Genomic DNA, 22,005 nt, shown 5'->3' on the forward strand with positions numbered 1-22,005 from the left:
CGAAAGTTAAGTTGAACAATAAAACGGCCGACAATAATATATATATAAATACAAATTAGAAGATGGTGGCGGTTGGTGTTGCTCTGCTAGGGTTTCGGGCTCCATGGCAGTAAGGTGGCTTCCTTCTCCCGCTTTCAGCCTCCATATTTCTTTATTCTTGTTTTTTGGTCACTCAATAATGCTTACAGCTTTGTGGGCCGAGTTGGGTACTTTTCGGGTTCACCCTTTTCAAATTTCACGAGGTGGTTCCTGTTACATTATCGGCTTCTTCAACACAACAGCCCAACACTTCATTTATTGCTGCATTAAACCCACCTCCAAGCACTGAACATACAACAATACTTAAGTCCTCCTATGCTGGTGTGGTTGGCCAGCAAGACATGTTATTAAATGGTGACAAGCTTGTGTTTCCTCAACAGTACCATGATGCTTTAGATGGTAAGAGCTCTTGTGACTTTGCGAAAAAGAAAGTAAAAAAGGGGGTAAGCTGGCCCTCTTCCTCAGTGAGCATGAATCTGCTGCCCTTGCCGAACCTTGCAAGTTTACCTTGGTGGGAAAATTTCAGCTAGGTCATCCCAAAATGGAATTCATAAAGAGATGCTTTGAGGATATAAAGCTGGTCGGTGAATGGAAAGTAGATTTATTTGATGGAAGACACGTAATGATTCAACCTTTTAAGGAGGACTATGCCAATTTTTTTTTCCAAAAAGCATTTGCTTATGGAAGGCCAATATCCAAAGTTACTAAAGCGTTACCTGAGTTTGACCCCAATCAAGAACCCCCCATAATGTCAGTTTGGTTTAAGTTCCCTAGACTGAAGCTTCATTTATACAACCGTCAAATCCTTTTCTCCTTGGGTGCTGCTTTAGGGAGACTCATGAAACTAGATGTGGCTACCTACAACCTGTCTAGACTATCAGCTGCCAGATCTTTAGTGAAAAGGGATGTAACTCTGCCTAAAGTTTATTACATATGGATTGAGATAGCACACAATGGGTATTGGCAACCAGTGATGATGGAGCAAAGGACTTGTTACTGTGGGAATTGTAGAATGTTTGAACATACTGATAATAAATGCTTTAGTCTTCATCCTGCAAGGAGAACACACCTTCCAGTCCACAGAGAGAATCTTCCTACTATAGCAACGGAGCTGGAACCAAGTGACTTTGAGAAGGATAAGGCCGAGGTAGACCCACAAGGAACTCCACCAAATAATGAACTCATTCAAACTAAAAACACAGTTAATTCCAGACCACCCTGCTCCAACCACTGCAGAATCAGACAGCCCAGCATATATGTGGTCATGTTTTGGCCCCTATGGAGACACAACCCATTGAGAAACACAGCATTGAAGAAACCCCTACACCAATTCAGTACCCTCAAGCCATTGAAACTAAAGTCACTATTCCAGAAAATCCAAACTTGCTGCTGATTAGAGACAATATGGAGGAAGTTTGGGAAATCCAAAAAAGAAGGGGCAGAAGGAAAGACCAACCACTGCAGAATCAGACAGTCCAGCATATATAAGTGGTCATGTTTCAGCCCCTATGGAGACACAACCCATGGAGAAACACAGTATTGAAGAAACCCCTACACCAATTCAGTACCCTCAAGCCATTGAAACAACGGTCACTATTCCAAAAAATCCAGACTTGCTGCTGATTAGAGACAATATCGAGGAAGTTTGGGAAATCCAAAAAAGAAGGGGCAGAAGGAAAGGCAGTGTGGAATTAAAAAACATGTAATTGAATTCCTTAGGGGCCTTTGAATTCTCGAAACCCTTTGTGAAAGTCACGGGCAACCCCCCTTAACAGGATTTATAGTCACGGGCAACCCCCCTTTATAAACATTGATTTTTTGTTGCTCTGGAGCCCTTGATTAGAACAAATCCCATCACTATCAATAGGAAATTTTTTGGTTTCCAATTCTTTGCAAACATCAACAATAAGATCTGGATCTTCATCAGGAAGGAAGCAACTTACACTGTTCTTGTTGATCATCCTCAGTTTATGCATTTTCAGTTGACATTTGATGATTTCAACACATTCATAACTGTGGTTTATGCTGGGTGCACTCCTGCTAATAAGGCTGACCTATGGGCCAATCTAACTCATATTGGTAGCACAATGAATCAATGCTAGTGAGTAGGCGGTGACTTCAATTGTGTTTCAAACCCTAGTGAAAAAGGGGGGGCAAACCTGCTACTGTGAAAAGTATGTTGGATTTCACACAAACCACCTCTGACACCCACCTAATTGACTTGGGTTTCTAAGGCCCTGCTGATACATGGAAGAGGGGAAGCTCCATGAGAGATTAGATAGATTTTTGGTTAACTCTCATTGGATGGATAAATATCTAGACACTACTGTCAAGCATCTACCTTTTAGTTGCTCAAACCACAGGCCTCTTTTACTTCATATATCACGAAATCCCTCCAGACCTCCCTATAAATTTAGATAATTAAATGTCTGGGCTAAACGCCTAGACTTCTTGAGAGTGGTGGAAGAGAATTGGACTGTTATACAGGCTTGATATTACTAGCACAAACTATGGTTTCTACATAACAATATCACCAAGGCTCTAAAGAAATGGAACTGGGAAGTGTTTGGCCATCTAACTGAAAAAGTCGAATTGGCTGAACAAGTTGTTGTCACATTAGAAGCTGCTGTGGATAATAGGACTGTTTCTGAAACTGATCTGATTGATGCTCGTCACTTTGCTGAGATCTATACATTGGGAGGACCAGTTCTATCGACAGAAAGCAGCCAATACCAAGTTCACTAATGGGGACAAAAACACTAAGTATTTCCATACTTGTATCAAATTCAAAAAGAAAACAAATGTTACCTCAAACTCAAGGGCTTGGATGGTATATGGATTACTGACCCAGATCTCATCTCCAAAAGTGCAGTGACTATTTTCAGTCATTCATGAACCAAGGTAATGTTCAGCAGCCAAACATTGACTCTACTCTCTTTGCTGATTGCTTCCAGGTGACTAGGAAAATCCAGCTTACTCAAATCCCTGAGGAGAGGGAAATCTGGGAGGCTTTCCCCTCCATTGACGGAAATAAAGCTACAGGTGTTGATGATTTCACCTCTGATTTCTATAAACAATCTTGGCACCTTATCAAGAGAGATGTTATCCCAACTTTACAAAATTCCTTCAATGATGTTGATCTCCCCAAATATTTTGCAACTTCCACCGTCACTCTTTTATCCAAAGATGGAAAGAAGGAATGGTGAGATCTGTCTCACTTCCATTATTTCCAAGGTTACACTAAAATTATTGTTCAGAGACTCCAACTTCTCTCTTCTCTTGCACATAACCAATCAGCTTTATTAAGGGTAGAAATATTACTGATAATATTTTACTAACCCATGAACTTATTTATGATTTGGACAGGAAATGTAGGGGTAGAAAACTCATCTTTAAACTGGATTTATGGTGAGACCAATTCAGACTCATCTGACTCACTTCTATTATTTCCAAGGTTACAGTAAAATTATTGTTCAGAGACTCCAACCTTCACTCTTCTCTTGCACATAACCAATCAACTTTATTAAGGGTAGAAATATTAATGATAATCTTTTACTAACCCATGAACTTATTTATGATTTGGACAGGAAATGTAGGGGTGGAAAACTTATCTTTAAACTGGATTTGAAGAAGGCTTATAATTTTCTTAGGAACTTTTTGATTGGTGTACTCCAAGCCAAAGTTTTTCTGAGGATTTTTGTCATCTGATCAATAGATGGCTTCAGAACAACTTTTATAGTATCCTGTTTAAATGCCAATCTCATGGTTACTTTCAAGCTAATAGGGTATCAAACAAGCGGACCCCTTTCTCATTACTTATTCATTTAGCGTGTTAATTTTGCAAATATTTTTCAATATTACAAAATACACACTGCATATAAAATAGCGAATATGCAAATTAATCCCAATAAAATAGTTTCAGTTAAAAGAGTTTTATCTTTTAAAAATCTATTTTTTACCTTTATTAGAGATGCTATAAAGAACATTGGTTAATCTACAGTTTGAATAGTTTTAAATACTGGTTAGGTAGGGAAGATACTAGCTCTCACTCTAAATTTTTCTCTTCTCCCTTCACCTAGAGGCTAATTCCACCTGGGGGCTAACATCTCGTATCAAAACTTAAAATTATAAATCAAATTGTTGGCCTTAGCATGTTACTCTAAAGTCCTCTAATTCTACACCCATGAAAGTTTATTTCCCAATTTATTTGCACTCAACCTCATGAACTATATTCTCATTCATGAAATCAAATGTGGTTTTATCATTTTTTGACTGAAAAAATATCATCTCGGATCTTACATATTCTCACAACAAGTATTAACATCTTAATTGGTTAAATCAAGAAGTACATGAAGTATAAGATTTCAAATCATCACAACTTCTTCCAACATTGAAGTCTAATACTTCACACAACTTTTTAATATTTAATCACTTATCATTTTAAGGAAAAAGATAAAGAAAACTGCTCAGAATCTATGGAGAAAATACAACTACACTAGAGTTTAAAAGTAGAAATCATGCACACAAACAAGAAATTTAAATTAAAACCAAACATTTATCTCAAATTCTCTCCACTAAATGTCTTGAAGTTCCTTTGAATTCTCTTCTTGCACTTACAATAAAAACTAAAACTCAAAATAAAATAAAAAAGTGGTCGCGGCAGCAATGGTTACTAGGATGGATGATAGTTGTTGGTTGGGATTGCCTGACCTTTTTTCTTTGATGATCCAAATTTTTTTATAAAAATCCAAAAGGTTTCTTGGTGTCTCTTCAAAATGTGTCTCCATTTAATGAATCTCCTAGAAGTTGTATCTTATCAAAAGCCAATTGAATGAATTTTCGTGTTCATGGAATACTTCCCACATTTTTACCAAGGATTGCTTCAAACATCTCTTCAAAAATTAGTCCAAATTCAATTAATCATCAAATAACTACTTTTGGCGCTTAAGCGCGGGGTACCTGGTGCTTAGGCGCGGTTCTTTCTGTATAACCGACGTGTAAGCGCCAGTCCTCTGCGCTTAGGCGCCTCAGTTTACTTTTGCACTTTATTCATTTTTGCTCCAAATTTGACCATTTTTCACTCATTTTTCTATTTTTCATCTATTTCATTGTACCTGAAAGAAAAACATATTATTACTTTTTATTAAAGTGCAATATCTCAAAAATACGCATAAAAACGTGTCTAAAAATTTTATATATTTTACGTGTATCACGTAGCAAATACGATGAGGGAGAAGGTAAAGAAAAGTTGCGGAAGAGGGGAAAAAGAGAATAAATATCCCATGTGGAATCAAAATACATTAAGAAAAAAATTTAATCCTTAGAAGAAGATCACCATCTAAGACGAGTTACCGCCAAAGCATCTCCTCGCCTACGATTACAGCCCTAACAAAGAAACATTGGAAGACGACGGTTGTTCTAAATAGAAACATATGCAAAGCTCCCTAAACATGGAGAAATAACATATATATAGTCTTAGAGTAAAGAGGAGTGGCCCCACTCCAACTAAGAGGGAAGTCCACGAAGACAAAGTGTAGACTAGCCCTCCTAGACCCATCTAAGCCGAAAAATTACGTGGCCCTAAAGCAAGGATCACGAATGGCTTTCTGCGAGACCACTCCATGCAGGACTGCAGCAAAGGTCGCGAGAATGTGGCGGCACTACAACAAGATCGCAAAACGGAACTCATTCTAGAAAGCTCTCTCGTCAGTCTCACAGAATTGGGGGAGCTTCAACCTCATCTATCGAAGTTTTTGTCTCCTCATAGCAGTCAGGTCGTTCACATTAAAAATGATGGAAATATTGCAAGCTCCTGGTAAGTCAATCATGCAAGAATTGTCATTCAAAAGAACATCTTGATAAAATAAGTATCATTTTTCTTTTGACACAATTTGAGTTGGCATTGTAGATAAACGAGTATTCTTACGAATCAGGCCTTAAGCCACCGTATATGTAAACTGCTTCTTCCACTTCTCATGTTCTGTTAAACGTTTTTTTATAAGCAAGTATGTGAGGAAGAATCAACTCTAGGAAGAAATATGTGGCAAACTAAGCCACTCAAACTAGAAACCACTAAAGAGAGACAACTTTTCTTCTCTGTTAAGACATGGATCTCATTGAAGAATGTTCTTGTCCCTAAAGATCCTAAAGTGATTTCCAAAATTGTGGTTCATCCATCATGCATGATCATCTGCCAGAGGTACATTGCTATGAAACTTTTAACACCCCACCGACTGCATATAGTCTTCCAGAAATGGCACAAAAGAGTCTCATCTTTAACATGTTGGATCTCCTTCAGTGGGGGCAACTTATGGAGGAGCATATATATCTAGAAATCTAAATTTGTCTTATCTAGAGTTATTATGCCTCTGGTTTCGGTTCCTTGTACTCAAGAATTTCGACGACTCGTGTTAATTCGGTTGGAGTCTCTCTCATGAAGCTCAGCTTAAACAATATTTTTTTCTCCCTCAATAGTTGGAAGCTGATACTTCTTTGTGTCACAACCTTGTTCAATGTTTAGTGTGTCATTACCTAATTTTTCAACAACGCTCTATTCTCTGACATATATCATTCCCCTGGTTGTGCAATCTAAGTCGATATGCCCAAACTTGTGAAGTTTAAAATACTTTTTGGCAGGAAAAAAACTTTAGTAATACTGGTTCACTCCACATATTCTCTATTATGCCTCTGGTCGGCTTGCATATTTTCTTGAGCGTACTCTGATTGTAAGATTTTGGGTTAAGATGTGATGGTCGGTCGGTGATATATCACTCCACTTTTGAAGTTGGCGTATGAACATCCAGTTAGTAATGAGATGGTAGGTACTGCTGCTGCATCTCCCGTTTCATCTTGGACCAAGTAGTAAATTTACTCTTCCCATCTCTCTATCGAATAATCTTCAAGTTCGCCCACCACTAAAATGCACTCTTCCTTTAACTTGTTGACAGCTAGTTTCACCATTGTGTCTGATGGGACTTCCTAGCACTCAAAGACACATTCGGAGATCCAAAGTCACTCGATGAACTTGATTGAATCCATGTGATCGTCGAAATATGACAAATCTACCATTTCTTTGAAATTCTAGCTCTCAGATATTACAGATCAAAACTTTGGGATAAATGTTCTTCATCCCTAGAATTCCACTTGGTGGCAGAGATTCACTCCATTACTTCGATCTAGCAGTCAACATTGTGGCCACGAATGAACCATCCAAATGTTCTCCTTTCTACAGTTTCATCGAGCCATTGTAGCACTCTGCGGAGTTATCATTGTATCTATTCTATGGTAAACTCCTAATCAGCATTCAACTTTGTCTCCTCAGTGACATGATTACGGTTTGGATTTGGGTAGGTGGAAGAGAGTGTATAAGGATGATGTAGAGTGGGAATAAAAATTTTTGGTTAGTCGGATTGAAAAATCGGCAAAGAGAAGGATTTTTGTGTGGAGATGGGGTTCGGTATGGTTGGAAGCTAGAAAAATATAGAGTGGAACAAGCGTTAAGATGGCTCTGCTACCAAATGATATCGGAGTTAAACCAAACCACAACAAGAAAAATAAAAATTATTACTCAAAATTAAATAGGGTTACAAATCAAAGACAGTTATAATAGGAAAAAAAAAACAAACACAAATGTCCCACTAGGGTGATACGGATCAAACGCTATGAAGCACCGGCGAATCACGTGAGATTACGTGTCATCTAAGTAGTACAAGAGATAGAGTTCATGTATCGATCCCATGAGGAATGAAAAAATTTCCAAATTGAGAATTTTTTTCTAGCCTACTAATTTGGAGACCTAGACTGAAGGTTTGTTTGTTGGCAATTTTGAAAGTCTTTAAATTAATTTTTGCAAAGACGAAAATCCTAGTTTTAAACGTGAAAAGTAAATACACAAATGAATTTAGTTTGGCTTTGAAAAAGCAGTTGTGAAACTACTGTTCTAAAAGCTGCAATAACTATTACAACTAAATTAGTTTTAAAATATCAGACTACAGCTTTCTCGCAGCCACCACATGTAGTCAAGTCTGATGACAAAATACAGCTTTCAGTTCAAGTTTTTTAAAAACTCAAGCAAAACATAATTCATCCAAGCTGAAAAAACCGCAGTGTGGATCACACCACCGGCCCAAACACCCTAAGTCTCTCGTCTCCTTTGAACAATTACTCGTAAAGCCCTCACAAACTCTCTTACTCTCCCTTACAAAATCGCCCTCACTCACACACAGAGGAAAATCAGCGAATTTTGATTCTCATTGTGATTCTCAAAATGTTCCAGTGGTGCCCCTTACTTAAGACGAATTTGCCTTTAGTAACTCCCCGAGCTAATCCAAATTTTGCTTTCTTGCTTCATTTCAAGCAATTTTGTTCAAGCCTACCCATAGAGAAAATAATGTGGCTTCCTATATTTGTGCAAAAATGGCGTTAGATGGTAGTTTTACTTTACATCATGTAAATGGCAACGACCCTCTTTTTTTGGTCTTACAATAGGAAAGTACAAATTTTTATTGTCCAAGAGGCAAATTTTTTTGTTTTTTTAACTACTTTTTGTAACTTTTTGATATGGTAATGCAAAATGCAACAATCACAAAAAATGCCACGCATACATCCCTATATCGGTTCGTCGATGTTGGAATTTTTTCTGGGAGCGTCGGAGTCTTGTTCACTCTGTAATGAAGCAATGTTGGTGGCAACTTAGCACCACAAGAAGTGGTGCCCCATACCTGGGGCAGTGACAGGTGCTCGGCTTGACTAGCACATGGGTGTTGTCTAGCCGCCCATAAGATGGTGCGTAAGCGCCACTCAAGGCAAAATGGGCAATTCTGACTTAATGGCTCCATTGGACTCTTGTCTGAAATAGCTTCCTTCTATTTTGCTCTAATATATGCTAAAGCATCATTAAGAGTTACTTAATCACATGTATCATGCAATTGCACAAAAATACCTGAAAAAGCATAAAAAGAAAAAATTAATAGAGAAATTACAAGAAAATTTAGCACTTTTAATCACATTTAACACATCATAGGGTGAGGTTCAAAAGTGGTGGGTTGCTGTTCGAGGAGGTGGAAATTACGAGGTATAGATGGTTGGGTGGTGGAGAGACAGCTAAGAGAAGACTGACTTATGGCTGGTCAACAGCAAATAAGCAGGAAGGGAGGTGGGAAGGTGGCGATAGCAAGAGGAATAGGGGTTCAAGATTGTCCGACGATGAGGAAGTATGGAAAGGGTGACAGCAGGCTGGGGTGGCTGGGAAGCTAAGGGGAGGAGAACATAGGTAACAGGTGACTGTGAGCTCTGGGAAAAACAACAAAGAGGTTGTTTTTCAGTGAAACTAGCAAATACAATGATGGCAGAGGTAAAAGAAAGCTTGTGGGAGAGGGGGAAGCGATGATAAACATCCCCCGCTGGATCAAACTATACCTGGAGCACTATTCGATCCTCGGAAGATGGTCTCCACCTCGAAAGTGTTACAATTGGAGCACCTTCTTGCCTTTGGATAAAGCCCTAGAAAGGAAATGCTAGAAGCCGATGGCTGTCCTGAACAGGAATATATGCAAAACTCCCTAAACATGAAGAAATAACAAATATAAAGCCCTAAATAAAATATGAATGAGCTCCGCTCCAAATAGGATAGAAGTCAACGTAAAGGAAGTGTCGACCGGCCCACTTGAACTTGTTCGAGTTGAAAAATCCAACGGCCATGTAGCAGAGAACGCAGATGGCTCTCTACAAGACTACTTCAGGCAGGACAGTAGCAATGATTGCAAGACTATAGCGACATTATAGTAGAATAGTGGAGCGGGTCTCATGTGAGAAAGCTTCCGCATCAAGTAAAATGTTTTATAAGAAAAAAATGTGAGATAAAAATAATAAAGTAATATATATAAATATAGGAATGTTTTTATGTATATGTTAAAAGGAATTCATCTTTTTATGGCATAGATAGGGTACATTAGTGTTTTGTTAACTATTATCCTGATGAGAGAACATCGGTCAGGGACAACTAGGCACATTTCCACCAAAGATAATAATGTAAATTAGATCATGAATCGCTATGTCGACAAAATAATATCGACCAGAGATGTGATAGATTATGTTTTGACAGTGTTCATAAAATAAATGTGAATGTTAATAACATGAAATAAAAGGAAAGTTAAATATTAAATCTTGAAGAGTAAAGCTAAATTTGATGCATTTCGAAGTTTACGCTATTTTCATTGAATAAATGTCTTCAACACAAACAATAAATTATTATAAGATCTTATATAATGAAATATGAAAGATCATCATATATAGTGTCTTCTTTTCCTTGAGTTTTTATAGTTTAAAAGTGTGATAGCTCTACTGAGTTATCTTTAGATAACTCATTATGTTGTTTAAATAACTTTTAAGTTTAAAGCTTCTGGATAAGTTGAATAGCACCAATGGGTACAAAAGACGAGTTCAACAACCGGAAAGGTAAATTTTTAATTGTTAATTAAATTTCTTCTTTTAGTAGTTTTTTTTTTTCAATTAATATGTTAATATTAAATTGTTAGTGAGAAATATAATAATTCAAAATTTAATTCCATCATCTGATTATCCGTTTCCAAGTTGATTAATTCCAAGTCTCGGACATCTTACATAGCTTATTTTTCCATATAAATAATGCAACATTGGCTCTCTCTTAAGATGTGGGACAAAAAAAAAATTATATACTGAAATTTGAGTTAGGCTTCAAGAACAAGAAACTAGGTTGTGGGATTTGAGCTTTGAAAATGTTAAATAGGCTTCGGGTCATTTGTGTGATAGAAGAGTACCGCTTAGTCTAAAAGGAAAATTTTATAAGACGGTGGTGAGACCTGCACTGCTCTATGGCGCTGAATGTTGGCCTTTAAAAGAAAAGCATAATAATAAGTTAAGTGTTGTCGAGATGAGAATGATCAGGTGGATGAGTGGTTTTACACTTACAGACAAAATGCGAAATGAATATATCTGTGATAGGGTTGGTGTAGCTCCTGTGACGGACAAAAGTAGAGAAAGTCGTCTTAGATGGTTTGGTCACATTAAACGTCGACTATCTGATGATCTGATTAGGAGAGTAGATGTTTTAGATTCGACTTGTGTTAAGAAAGGCAGAGGTCGACCTAGGAAGACTTGGGCTTTCTGTATAAAAAATGATCTTAATTTACTAGAACTAAATGAAAATATGACACTAAATAGGTCGCAATGGAGAAAAAGGATTCATGTAGCCGACATAACGTAGTGGGATTAAGGCTTTGTTGTTGTTGTTGTTGTATAAAATTTATATTTTTATTAATTATTACTAATTATACTTTGATTATAAATTATATTTATATTTATACATCTATATTATCATTTTTAAATTTGATACAAATTTAATATGCATATATCTAGATTTATATACACATAAAATCATATTATAACAAGCTTTATTTTTCTCATATAATTTTAAATTTATAATTAATGAATATATTACTTATGTATGAGTTCTATTTATTTTTTTGATATATTTACATTATTCCATTATTTAGATAATAATAAAAAATTATAAGATTTATAATATTATCCAATTTGACCCTTCTTTCAACTCTAGTTGAATGAGTGAAACTTGAACCTCTGCTTCCAATTCAATGATCAGCCAAACTTCACAGCTTTCAAAAAATCCACATTACCTTGCATAAATTTTTCACGTTCCAAAAAAGCAAAAGTAGGATCATTCGAGCACATCCAAGCATCATAGATTACAAATTCCAGTGAATATTTTATTTTGTGTTTATACTTGAATGCTAGTCAGATTTTAATATTTATAGCATGTTACAAGTAATCGCTACAGAATAAGGAAAGCAATCTCCGTGTACCAGCATGGGCTTGGATAAATACTTTGGTCACTTTTTTCCTTGTTCTTATTTCTATGTAATAGTAATTGGCAAGCTTGTATAGGCCGATTTGCAAAAATAGCGTCAAACTAAATAGCATTAACACTTCACGGGATAAGAATATAAGACTAGAAATAAATCTTTATTCCAGAATCGAAAGGTGAAACAAATAAAATAGTAACTATGACAGATTGAATTTCAAACCTTAATTACTGGAGATTCTTCAGTGACAGAACCAAAATCATAGTTGAATATAGCCAAACCAATCACATCAAGCGCCAGACTTGAAAATTCAGCTTCAAGGTCTAATTCAATTGTATGTCCTGGATTACTTTCTCCTTCAATGAGCTTCTCAAACTTAGCCACCGTTCTCTCTGAACAGTTAGTAAAAACATTAATCATAGCCTCCAGAAATGCAGAATGAAACCCCGGTGCAATTACTGCAATTCAGTTATCACATAAGAATAACAATAAAATGACTGCAACTGAAAACGCTAAAGGGTGTAAAAAACACAAAAAGATCAAGAAAACTCATATGCTATGGGCTACTGAAAGTAATTAATGGAAGTGAAATAATATTGATATGCAAGAGCTACCTTACAGATACTATGATGCATCAGTAAAAAGTTGCACTAGATTTTAGCAGGTGCAGTGATGAAGCAAGTCCACTTGAATTTTTATGCAAATGGAACAAACAAAGAAACTAAATGCTTGTTGCAGTAATAATTAGCAGAAGATTAATGAATATAAAACATTAAAGTATCTTTGTGAAGAAAGGAGGAACGATGGAGAGGGGGTGGCACTTGCCAAACACAGCAATCAAAGTTATCCTTGAACCTGCATTCTCTCATGCTCAATTTGAATTCGTTAGCTTGTTTTCAGCTCATGTTCGGCTCAAAATTAATGCAAATAATTTAACAAGTAATAAATTTTAAAAATTTTATAAATACCCTTGTTTAAAATGGGCAATATGAGCCACGCCTTGTTTACAAAAAATTGGGGACTTGCACCTCATTTCCTCAGTGTGTCGTTCGCCTCACCCAAGCTGAGGCGCATTGCTGCGTGCCTCACTTCAAAATAATTAGGCTATCCGTAACTTTAAAGTAACATTAATATATCTCATCCATTAACCCTCACACCTCACACACTAAATAGCAAGAAATAGAATAGAAGGTATCCATAAAAATTATGTAGTTGAAGTTGTAACTATCAACAGAATTATTATTTTAATTAGTATTTTCTATAATTATTAATTAAGAAAATAGAAAATAAATGAAATTAAAGATAACAAGGAATCGCAGAAAATAGATGCGATTATGGATAAGATGCGAGATAAACAATTCATTATGTTGATGATTCTAATGAAAATTAAATCGGTGATGAAAATAATATGGATGTTTAAATTAAAATTTTCAAATGCAGATAACTTATTATTTTCTTGTTTAAATGAGTGAAGTATGAGTGGGAGGAAAAACCTATATTAAACTTATTTTGATTGTTTGTTTTTTATGTTTCAATACTTTATTTTGACATCTTAGCTTACTTTAAAAGTTTAGTACTGTATAACCATCTTATTTTATAATTTGATGATAGAATATTAACATGTTACTTCTAGATTTACGCATTTTATTATTTTTTTACTTAATTATATTGTTCTAACTTTTTAATATGTTAATAAGTTAAAATGTTAGTATGTTATTGAGAAAAGTGGCAAAATAGTTTCCTAACTATTTGCATCGGGTTGTTTCAGTCCATAAAAGTGTAAATTTAGTCCCCACACACTTTTAATGTAGTCATAAACAGTCCCAAGGGATAGTTATTTCAGCCCAATTAAAGGAGTTTGGGGACTAATTTGAGAATTTAGACTTTGGGACTAAAATGGGCCATTACAAAGAGACAAAGGACTACTTGACGCTTTTTCCCGTATGTTATTTTTACTTCACATGTTATAGTGTATATGATATTTATCAATTTTTAAATTTGAGGCCTTTGCCGCAAAACACCTCGAGGCTTATGTATCACCTCATGAACCAAAAACACACATCTCCAATTATGTTATTTTAAACCTTGTTAATACAACATAAAAAAATTAAAATAAAAATACTATAATAAATATTATTTATTTAATTACTTGTATAATTCGAGCCAAAGCAAACTGAAAATGGTCAAGTAAAGATCTATTCCTATTTGGCTCGTTTATAAATCAAGCTCAACAAGGTTGTTCATGGTCGGCTCTCTTGCTTAGCAAACGAATTGAACGTGAGCTACTTAGTGAGATTGAACGCGAGCTACTTAGTGAGCCGAACACGAATTTTTCGTGAACAAGCTTTTTTGATATCCATATGCTTAGGACCATGGTTTTTAATTAACACAAATACAATCAAACAAGAATACTTTGGGCCAATATAATTATAAGTGTGCTTAAAAAAAAGGTCAAGAAACAAAATGAAGTAATGCAGCCATTGTGCATGGCTTGCCTATGAAGCACAAGCTCGCAACTAAGTTTGTGTGCTAGACTACTTGACGCATCATAGTGTTGTACACTAGACTCTTAAAACAAAACCCTTTTTCATATTTCAACTTTGGCTGCGTTTGCCTATTTCTCATATTGTATAAATAAAAACAACAAATAATCCTTTGCTTATCCTCATTAAATCTCATAGTTATTAAGTCATTCTTCATTGGTTGTCCATTTTCTTTTACTTAAGAACTTCTTAATGATACTTCACTTCACAATCACTCCCCAGCTAGTTTTTATATAAATTTCACTAGTATTTTTTGTTTGTTCTAATAGAATCATACTCGCAAACTTCTTCTCAAGAATGACTCTCAAAGCCTCGTCTTCACACGTTCCCCACTTCAAACAGCCTTCACCTCTTAGTCTCAAGTCATCACTCAATCTCAAAAATATAATATTAATCATTAAGTATTCTTACATCATTTTGTTTTCATATCATTTATATATTTGGTTCTTTTTTTATTTTCAAGTAGCTAAAAATTATTGTTATTGCATGTATTATATATTTGCTAATATATATAAATATATTGAATATACAACTCATACAACAACAACAATAAACCATTATACCATAAAGTGGGGTCGACTAAATAAATCATTTTTCTCCATTGTGTCCTATTGAGTGTCATATGTTCATTTAATTCTGATAAACTAAAATCATTTTTTATACATAATCTCCAAGCCTTTTTAGGTCTACCTATACATTTCTTAACATAAGTTAAATCTAAAACATATACTCTCATATCTGAATAATCAAATGGTCGACGTTTAATGTGACCAAACCATCTAAGACGATTCTCTTTAATATTGTCTGCAGTTGGAGCTACACCAACCTTCCACAGATAGATTCGTTTGGCATTTTGTCTAGTGTCAAGCCACTCATCTACTTAAACATTCTCGTCTCAGCAAAACTTAACTTTGTTTTATGCTTTTTTTTTAAAAGCCAACATTCTACGTCATAAAGCATTGAAGGTCTCACCACCATCTTATAAAATTTCCTTTTAAGTCTAAGCGACACTTTCTATCACACAATAGACCTGATGCATTCTTCCACTTCAATCAACTAACCTGGATTATACTAATAACATCCCTATCTATATCACTATCACTTTGAATAATGGACCCGAGATATCTAAAATATTTAACACTTTTTAATAATTTGATTACCCAAAGTTACAACTCTTCCACTAGAATCACTACTACTAAAATTACATTCCATGTATTCAGTTTTAGATTTACTCAAATGAAAGCTTTTAGACTACCATGTAGACCTCCATAATTTAAGTATTTCTTGAACTCCTCTAGTCTTATCCACAAGAAGGATATCATCGACAAAAAGCATACAATATGTATTCAATTGGTTTTGGCACGATCATAACTAGAACAGTAAATGGATGGGTATTCTCACGAACCAACCCCCAAGTCATTAAATTTGTAATTAGCATATTTCACCCCTCATACTCATTCTAAGTGTATCTAAAAACAAGTATGTAATGAGAAATAAACTGTGACAAAAACTATGGCAGACTAGATCAAACTAAAGTATAACCACTCAGGAGAATTCTCTTGTTCTTCTCTAAATGGACATAGATCTCACTGTAGGATGTTCTTTCTCCATAAATTCTAAGGTGGTTCCCCACATTGTAGTTCATTTATCATGTCTGATCATCTTTGGTGGGTACATTTTTTAGTTGATTTTACTACCCAAAAGACCCCATATGGTATTCCCAAAGTAGCTCAAAAGCTTCTCACCTCGGACATGATGGATCTCCCTCAGTAGAGGTAACTCAAGAAGTACTCTGCGTATTTAAAAAGTCTGAATTTCTCTTATATGGGGTTGTCATGCTTCTAGTATCGGTTCCTCGAACTCGTGGGTTTTAAACTTCCAATGTCAGTCCTGCTAATGCTTCTTTCAACTCCTACGAAACAATTGTTTAAGACATCATAATTTCATATTCAACATGATGCACATTAACTTGTACTCACTCCATTCTCGAACAAATACTGTTACTTCAGTTGGCTTCGTTGCCATCTCTTTCTCATCGATTGAAAGTTGAGAATCCACACTGAATCTTCATCTTCTACTAGCTCACTGACTTCAATTGTTCCTTGATCAGTGAAAGAGATCGTTCTGCTTGCTATCCAATCTGATTTAGTATGCCCAAAATCTGTGAAACTTGAAACTCTTCCTGGTTGTGATGGATTTGGGAGTGCAAATTGCTTCACCAGTTCACCACTCTTAATCAGTTTCTTCTCCGACAAGGTTTGGATGTTCCCTTTGGCTTACTCTTGCGACTCAATCCTAAGGTTAAACTATGTTTGTAAGGTGTGACAGTCATCCAGTGATGTGGTCTCTCCACTTTTGAAGCTGGAGTGTGAATATTAAATTTATAGTGAGCTAGTAGATACTGGCGCTACATCTTCCATTTCATCTTGGACAAGACAATGATATTGAATTTTACCTCACACTGACGTAAGTGCTTCAAACTTTTTCACCAAAACAACACATACTTCTTTAACTTGTTGGCTAGCTAGTTATACCATTATGTCTGGTGAGACAACCTAGTACTCAAAGGGAAGTTCTATGGTTTGAAGACACTCAATGAACTAATGCGAATCAAAGTGGCTATTAAAATGTGACAAATCCACCTTCACAACAAAATTTTGGCTTTTTAGATATTCTAGATCAACTATTTAGGGTAGAAGTTCTTCAACCCTGACATCTATATGGTAGAAGAGATTCAAACCATTAATTTGATCTAACAAGTCACTGTTGTAGCTACGGGTGACATGTCTTAATGGTCTCCTTTCCTCAATTTCATCGAGTTGCTGTAGCACTAGGTGAACTTGTTGTTGTATCTCTTCGATAGAAAACTCCTGAACGGTGTCTGACACTTGTCTCGTTGGTGGAGTGGTTAGGATTTGGGGTTTGAGTATGTGGAATAGGGTGAATGGAGGGGTGAAGATATGTTTGGGTATGGCGCATGCTATAAACCCTAAGATAGGACTAAGGTTAAGCTAGCTCTGATATATGCTATAAACTCTAAGATAGGATTGAGGTTAAGCTAGCTCTGATATCAAATGATACTGGAGTTTACCCAAAAAGCAATAGAAAAATTAAATATTATTACTGCAAGGATAATTGGGCAATTACAACTCACACATTAAAAGAGACATGTAACAACAAAAACAAGCAAACACAACTAAAGTGCATTCCAAGGGTGGTGGAGGTCAATGAGGTGGGCTAGAATAGATATGTTGGAGTGTTGGAAGGTGACGGATTTAACAAGTAAGATTTCTGGAAGGTGGGTAAGTTGTAGTAAGTCTTGTCAGGGGCTGGAACAGGGGGCACAAGGGGATTGATTTGTGCGGCTGGAACAAGGAGGACAACAGCTATGTAATGGCAAAGAATGGTAAGGGGTAGAAGGTGGAAATGGAAAAGGGCAGGGTTGGATAACAGGTAGGTAGCGACGGAGAGTGGTAGGGGAGGCTTGAATGGTTGTGGCAGCGAGGGTGGTAAATTATGAAAGTTTGCAGCGACTAGAAAGGGGTGGGCACAGATTCTGGGGGCGGGGACACATTAGAAGGGAAGGCAAGGTGGTGGGGAAGGCTGGAAACGGCGGGGACAACAACTCTTGTTCTCCTTGGATGGCGGCAGCAAACAGAAGAGTGGCTGGGACAGTTGGAAGACATAAAAATGCAGAAAGAACAGTCAAGACAGCTGTTCCAGGCAGCTGCAGTAGGGATGGAGCGGTCGGGAACGCGATGTGGGGAGGACAGAATAAGGAAGATAATTGCCACCTCAGAAACAAGATACAGTTAGAGCCCACTCGAACCCTCGGATACAGCCCTCCAAGAAAGAAACGGACGTCGACGGTTGTTTTAAATAAACCCATGCTAATACCTCCTTTCAAACCCTAATATAAGATATATATAAGAAAGGGCTAAAAAATGAATGAAGAAAAATAAGAAAGAAAGTATAAGAAAGAAAAACATGACTGTGTGAAATCAAATAATGGACATTATAGAAATATTAAAAAAGGTATTAGCAAGTCTTCTTGGGGAATTTTCTGACCTTTCCTTCGCTGCTTCCAAGTATCAAGCAGGAATAAGCCCCTTTCCCATTATTGGTTCAAGAATATCAGCAAGTACTCCCTTAAGAGAAAATAAGAACGTTAGCAATAGCCTACCTAAAAAATGTTACAAATTTATGCTTTAATACAATAAATGAGGCGTTACAATAAGATTATGCAACTACAGTATCATCTGATTGAGAGAGAGCTTTCGCACCTATTACTTAGCTAATACAGTACTTCAAATAGGCAAAGACAACCAACATAAACCCAAGCAGCCAAAATACAACAAATTATTTAGAAATAGAGTATTATTTTTTATTATTCAATAATTCTAGATCTCATAAAAGGGATTAGGCCAATGAAAAAAAATGTCAAAAATTTCCAAAGATGACTTTTAATGTTGTATAAATTCCCTGCACAAGAAAAGAGAAAAAAATACCTTTGCCTGAGAGGAGGACTCAAATTAGACACGCATGAACAACTAAAATTTGGAAGTTAAAGTCAATAAACATATGCATTATGAGTAGGGGTGTTAGGGGTGTAAACAAACCGAACACGAACGAACAGAGCTCGTGTTCGTGTTTAGTTCGTTTGAAATTACGTGTATTTGAAATAGGCTCGTGTTTAAAATTGTTCGTGAAGTTACCGTTTTTGTTCTGTTTGATTTGTTTGATTTGTTTGATTTGTTTGAAATATGTTTGAAATGTTTGAATTGTTTGAATTGTTCGAAATCTTACAAATTTGTTTGTATTGTTCGAATTGTTTGAAATTTATCAAAAACTTAAACCTATATGAAATTAATGTTTAAATCTGTATGAATCACAACATAAATGCAAAATAGCAAAAGCACAGCTCACAATAAAACTATAATATCATATCTCACCCATAAAAAAATCAAATTTAGAGGCAATATGTGAAATTTCACTCCGGTGAGATTTCACTCCAAAAAATTATGTTTTATTTCAAAGAAACTAAATAAATCTAAAAGAAATATAAGAAAATTTAAGCTAAGAGACGAACCTGAAGATAAATACGAAATTATAGAATTTAATAAGAGGCGAACATGAAGATCGGATTATAATTTATAGGATTTAATTTTTTAAAAATATAATAAATTTTTAAAGTATATAATTAATTTTGAAATATGATAAATTTTTTATATATAATTATTTTAAATTATTTTAAATTATTTTAAATTATTTTATATTTCGAATAATAACGATTCGAACACGATCGAACACGATCGAACAAATAATTGTTCGTGCTTGATTTGTTTATAAATCGAAGCAACTGTGGTTTTGCGTGCAGGACAGAGAGGTTGAGGCTTCGTGCGGGTTATGACAAAGCTGATCGCATGAACTTGCAGGAAGGAAGTTGTGTGTGTTCTGTGTGCTCTGGACTTATCTTTGTGATTGAGGATATTTGGAGACGGAGATAGTGCAGAAGGTTAATGATTGAAAGTTTTGGGGAGGATAGATCCTTAAATACTGAAGGTCTTCATCGAGCTCATACAGAGAGCTAAAGTCTCGACAAGAGCCACTACCTCAGCACGTGCTCTGACGTAGGTGGAACTAGATCTCCCTCCTGTAGATCTGAAGCTCGATGGACCGGCCACGTATCTGAGTTGGTCACATCGGATTGAGGCTGCTCTAGTATGGAAGAGATTAGAAGGATACCTAAAGGGGGTCGAGCAAAAAAATGACAATGTTAGGGGGATGAGTGGAGGACCACACATGCATTGATTTAGACTTGGCTACTCAACTCAATGGTTCCATCAATTTCCACATCAGTGGATAGCATTCAAAAGGTAAATGATATCTAGGCAAAGCTGAAGAGGACCTATGTTGAGACTGAAAACCACATGACGGTGTTCTAGATTCAGCGTGACAAAGAGGCAATGATACAGGGTGATAGATTGATTCAAAAGTACTCCCTACAGCTGGAGCGATTGTAGCAAGATTTTGATCACTATTCACCTATGACAAGTTATGGTGATTCGGAGAGCAAGAAGGGGGAGATCTTTGCACAAATGAGAACGATGCAGTTTCTAGCACATTTGAACCAACCATTGATCAAAGAAGATCGGCCCTCCTAGCCCAGGCAATATTCCTTCACTAGATGAGGTCATCGTAGCGATTATGCAAGAGAGTTGCATGAGGCTATACTCTGAGTCGGGTGGAATTCCATGTACACAATCAGCTTTTGCTGCCTAGAGCTCAGAAATGATAGGTGCCCAAGGGGAGAAACACAGGTGCTAAAAGCGTGGAGAAGTGGGACACCTAAGCAAGACTTGTCCAAAGCCAACCAAGAAGAGAGAGACAGGTGGACGTGGACAGCCTAGAGGTTGTCGGACAAATCTAATTGTAGCGAAGAACGAGGAAGAGACAAGGGTGGTCTTTATCGATGAGGATCACGAGCTCCTAGAGATTTTGAAAAGAAAGCAGAGAGCAGCAGGTGATGTGACTGAGGAGGCACCTTATTCTCATTCAGGAGGAACACTACTACTTATGCTCACTAAGACAAAAGTACTCGTGATACACATGCTCTTACCTCAATATCAACCACAAAATCACCAGAATAGATAGTAGAATCTATTGCATCTCGACATGTGACAGGTGTTGCTAGTGAGTTCTCTTCATATACTCATCTAGCAGTTCCAAAGAGAATTCAGACCGTTGATAATACAACAAAGTATGTGATCAGTAAGAGTATAATGAGGTGTACCAAGTCTATGGCTATGTTCAATGTTTTGCATACTCTTTCATTTTCGGTGAACATTATATCCACTTGTGTCAGCATACTCCACCTAAAATGTGTTAGTATATTTGATATTCCTAAGGTGATCTTTCAATAGAAGGAGACTGGCAAGAGACTTGAGACTGTCATGCGGCATAGTGGACTGTGGTACTGTTGATCTCATTTTTTTTTTTGTCATTTCTTTTTTCTTAGGGTCTTAGGATACTTAGGGTCTTAGGATCTAGCTCTAGGAGTTCCTATTGACCATCTTAGAAAACTAGAATTGAGACCCACCTTTTTAAAAATTCTAACCAATTCCTATTTTTCTTTGATGTACAACATTTATGGCACAATACCTTCGTCTTATGAACGAGCGGTTATGGGTTATTTTGTGAAAACTCGAGGGAAATGCTCCTAATAGGACTCTAAGCCTTAGGAAAACATCGTCACGACTTTTTCGTCACACATACACATCAAATGCACAAAATTCACAAAATTGCACGAAATTGGACTTCAATTGAGCCTAAAGGACGGGTGAAAATGCAAACTTCTCCGGATGACCTCCGACGACAAATTGGACTGCGCCAACGCGTCCGGGATACTAATTTTGGTAGGAAAGGACACCTATATTGCCATAGTTTCGACACGAGAAAATTGACACGCAAATCGGTGAATTCGTCAAAGCGACCTCTGACGGCGAAATAAACTACGCCGGAGCGTCCGGAATGTCGAAATTACCTAAGGAGGACAGCCATTTCTT

General features: G+C 36.4%; 1 protein-coding gene across 1 annotated transcript in view; it reads right to left on the reverse strand.

Moving 5' to 3' along the window:
- LOC110032256 (cytochrome P450 97B2, chloroplastic-like) overlaps positions 1 to 18,530 on the reverse strand; it is a 39,764-nt gene extending 21,234 nt beyond the window's left edge. The window contains exons 1-2 of the mRNA XM_020735861.1: positions 18,509 to 18,530; positions 12,120 to 12,355 (exon numbers count right to left, since the gene is read on the reverse strand). Coding sequence (XP_020591520.1) covers positions 12,120 to 12,317 — 198 coding nt within the window. The 5' untranslated portion in view covers positions 12,318 to 12,355; positions 18,509 to 18,530. The remainder of the gene's footprint in view (positions 1 to 12,119; positions 12,356 to 18,508) is intronic.
- Between the last annotated feature and the right edge of the window lie 3,475 nt (positions 18,531 to 22,005).

This window comes from Phalaenopsis equestris, unplaced genomic scaffold, assembly GCF_001263595.1.
Source record: "Phalaenopsis equestris unplaced genomic scaffold, ASM126359v1 Scaffold000002, whole genome shotgun sequence".
Lineage (NCBI taxonomy): Eukaryota > Viridiplantae > Streptophyta > Magnoliopsida > Asparagales > Orchidaceae > Phalaenopsis > Phalaenopsis equestris.